This window comes from Marmota marmota, unplaced genomic scaffold, assembly GCF_001458135.2.
Source record: "Marmota marmota marmota unplaced genomic scaffold, marMar, whole genome shotgun sequence".
Taxonomy (NCBI): domain Eukaryota; kingdom Metazoa; phylum Chordata; class Mammalia; order Rodentia; family Sciuridae; genus Marmota; species Marmota marmota.
The window spans coordinates 1-3,267 of NW_026000326.1; the positions used below are offsets into that span (position 1 = coordinate 1).

Here is a 3,267-nt window from a genome sequence, read left to right on the forward strand (position 1 = left end):
CGGCAATCCGAGCCATGAACACCGAAATGTATCAGACCCCCATGGAGGTGGCGGTCTATCAGCTGCACAATTTCTCCATCTCCTTCTTCTCTTCCCTGCTTGGAGGGGATGTGGTTTCCGTTAAGCTGGATAACAGGTAACGACTGGCCCCAGCTCCAGCCTGGCGCTGGCGGGGGCTGGGCTGGGCTGGGAGCTGGATCTCTGAGCGAGCCCTGTGCTGCCGGCCCCAGTTCCCTGTGGTGCAGCATCCTGGGAAGGGGCGGGGGTAAGGGACGCAGGAAGGGGGGTCACCACCGCGCTGGGATCCGCCGTCGTCTGAGCGTCCCTGCGGCTGCTGCGCCGTGAGAACCAGCTGCTGCAGCCGCAGAGGCAGCCAGAGGCAGAGGGATCAAGGGCGGGCAGGGGTGCACCACCGGGGAGAAGGCCGGAAGCTTCTGAGCAGAGAAGAAATTCTTAGCTAGGTTCTGAGCCCGGTAGGTTTGCCTGGGACCTTTTGGGCCTGCGGCGGGGGCCTTCCTAGACCTGGCGCCCTCATTGTTTGTGTATCCCTGGGCAGGCTACGCTGGCCCATGTGCCCCAGGACCCGGGCTGCTCAGGTCGGTAGGAACTCAAGGAACTCCGGGTGGCATCGCTGAGCTAGCCTGGGTGGGGAGGTGCAGCTTCCTGCAGGGGCCAGAGAAGGACCCGCTGCCAAACTGCCTGGAACTCCAGGCCAGGGAGGCAGGGGAGAGGAAGACCCAGGGCAGATGGAAGACTTTGGTCACAACTGCCAGGTACTCAGAGTGGAACCCAGAGGGTAACGGGTCGCTTTGCTTTTGTCTTGACAGTGCCTCCGGAGCCAGCGTGGTGGCCATAGACAACAAGATTGAGCAGGCAATGGTGAGTGGCATCACTGCGTCATTCCCATCCCCAGACTTAGCTGCTGCTTATGTGACTCTGGGCAGAACTGAGGGGGTGGGCACAAAAGCTGTTAGCCAAAGGCCTGAGAAAGCCAAAGCCAGATTCCTATCCTCCCTGGAGACATTTGGTAAAGTCTGGTTAGAGTTACAGCAGTCTACCCTTGCTGGGCTCCCTTTCTCCTCCCCTCCTCCATCCCAGGGCTTTGCTGCAGCCTCTGGCTCCCTCCTGGGCTGCTGCAGGGCAGGGAGCTGAGACTCTTGTATTTGTATCCTGCAGTTGGCAGGGGCCAGAGCAAATTGGATGCAACTGCACTGCAGTGCCTCTGCAGAGACTGGGCTGGGGTCAGAAGTTGGGAGGAAATAGAAAGCCAAGCACCCCACACCATCTCCCTCTGCTTACCAGGTAGAGGTCAGACTTCACTGAGCAAGCAAAATGGCTATAGGGGCTCGGGGCTTCTCACAATTAGAAGCCCCTTAATTGTTCTCTGAAGCCTAAACGACACACTTCCCCACCCCTAGTGTAATCAGTCATCAAATTCAGAGAGGATGGAGCAATCTCTACACCCCCCACCAGCAAATGCCTGTCCAACCAGGCTGCAGGCCAGCTGCGACTCTAATGTGCTGAGTCCTGTGAAGGGGAAGAGACTCCCAAATAACCAATTTTATTTCTTTGGTGAAGATTTGTAAAGGAGACCAACAAGATGGGGTGTGTTGCAGGTCCCCGTGGACCCCTGATTTAGACCAGCAGCTGGGCCAACCAGCAACCAGTAGAATTCTCACTCCAAAAGTCCCTACAACAGCCAGACTTGAAAATCTTTAGGAACTTGCAGAAAGGTGGACCTTTCTTTTTCAAAACCTGGCTCCCAACTCTGGCAAGGCCCAAATTCTACAGTACTCTTGTGTGAAGGTTTAAGTGCTTCAGAGAGGAGCTATGAGGAATTGGGCTACAGGAGTGGCATGCTGAGGGAAGGCTTCAAGGCAGTAACATGAAAGCTAGGGCAGGCAGCCCCATGGCAGGGTGAAGGTACTGCAGAGGGGCCTTAATAGCTGAAGAATCTCTTTGTGTGGTTTCCTCCTTGGCAGGATCTGGTGAAGAATCACCTGATGTATGCTGTGAGAGAGGAGGTGGAGATACTGAAGGAGCAGATCCGAGAGCTGGTGGAGAAGAACTCCCAGCTGGAGCGTGAGAACACCCTCCTGAAGACCCTGGCGAGCCCCGAACAGCTGGAGAAGTTCCAGTCTCGGCTGAGTCCTGAAGAGCCAGCTGCCGAATCCCCACAAGCACCTGAAGCCCCCGGTGGTTCTGCGGTGTAAGTGGCTCTGTCCTTAGGGTGGGCAGAGCCACGAAACTTGTTCTACCTAGTTCTTTCCGGTTTGTTTTTGGCTCCCCAAGCATCATCTCACGTGGAGAACTTTACACCTAGCATAGCTGGTGCCAAGAGATGTCCCAAGGACATGGCCACCTGGGTCCACTCCAGTGACAGACCCCTGACAAAGAGCAGGTCTCTGGAGGCTGAGTTGCATGGGGCTTCAAAACCCCAAGCCAGTGAGCCTCTAATGCCACTGCGCCCTGGGGGCTCCCAGGGCCTGGGCAACTTAGCTGCAACTGGCAAAGGAGAAAGGTAGTTTGACATGTGATGCCAGTTTGCTCCAGAATGTATAAAGGGGTCTGTTTTTCATTTCCATGGACATCTTCAACAGCTTCACCTGATGACTGTTCTATGAAGAAGCCACTTGTGTTTTAAGCAGAGGCAACCTCTCCCTTCTCCCCTGCCTCGCCAAGGCAGGGGGGCACAGATGGGAGAGATTGAGCCAGGTCAGCCTTCTGTCGGTTAATATGGTCTAATGCATGGCTTTGTGCACAGCCCTGTGTGGGATTACAGCTTTGGGATGAGCGCTTACAAAGTTCTGTTTGGTTAGTATTGGCATAGTTTTTCTATATAGCCATAAATGCGTATATATACTTATAGGGCTAGATCTATATCTTAGTGTAGCGATGTATCCATATATACATACACCTACATGTTGAAGGGCCTGACCAGCTTTGGGAGTATTGACTGGTCCCTTATCTCTTAAAGCTAATTCTTTGACTGTGCTCATTTACCACGTCGATCCAGTTTGTCCTTTAGATTAAGTAAAACTCAAGAGTAAAGGCAGGGAGAGGAGGGCCAGCCCTCAGAATGTGGCCACGGATGCCTTGCTGCTGTACCCTTTCTTTCCCCAACTCTCCACTGAAGACATGTGAAATCCTTTTTCGAATGCCAAACCCACCATTCACTGGTGCTGACTACATAGAATGGGGTTGAGAGAAGATCAGCTTGGACTTCACATTGTCATTTGAGAACTTTTTTTTTTTTTTTTTTTTTTT

At 53.7% G+C, this 3,267-nt stretch overlaps 1 protein-coding gene across 2 annotated transcripts; it reads left to right on the plus strand.

Annotated features, from left to right (window-relative positions):
* LOC107134811 (TSC22 domain family protein 3) lies at positions 1-3,261 on the plus strand. 2 transcript variants are annotated; one of them, XM_015476838.2, is made up of 3 exons: positions 1-136; positions 828-879; positions 1,983-3,261. In XM_015476838.2, the coding sequence occupies exons 1-3, from the start codon at positions 15-17 to the stop codon at positions 2,211-2,213; spliced, it is 405 nt and encodes a 134-aa protein (XP_015332324.1). In that variant the 5' UTR covers positions 1-14; the 3' UTR covers positions 2,214-3,261. The 2 variants fall into 2 exon arrangements, with proteins under 2 accessions (XP_015332324.1, XP_015332325.1); XM_015476839.2 differs by lacking the exon at positions 1-136 and adding an exon at positions 276-473.
* Positions 3,262-3,267: the final 6 nt, after the last annotated feature.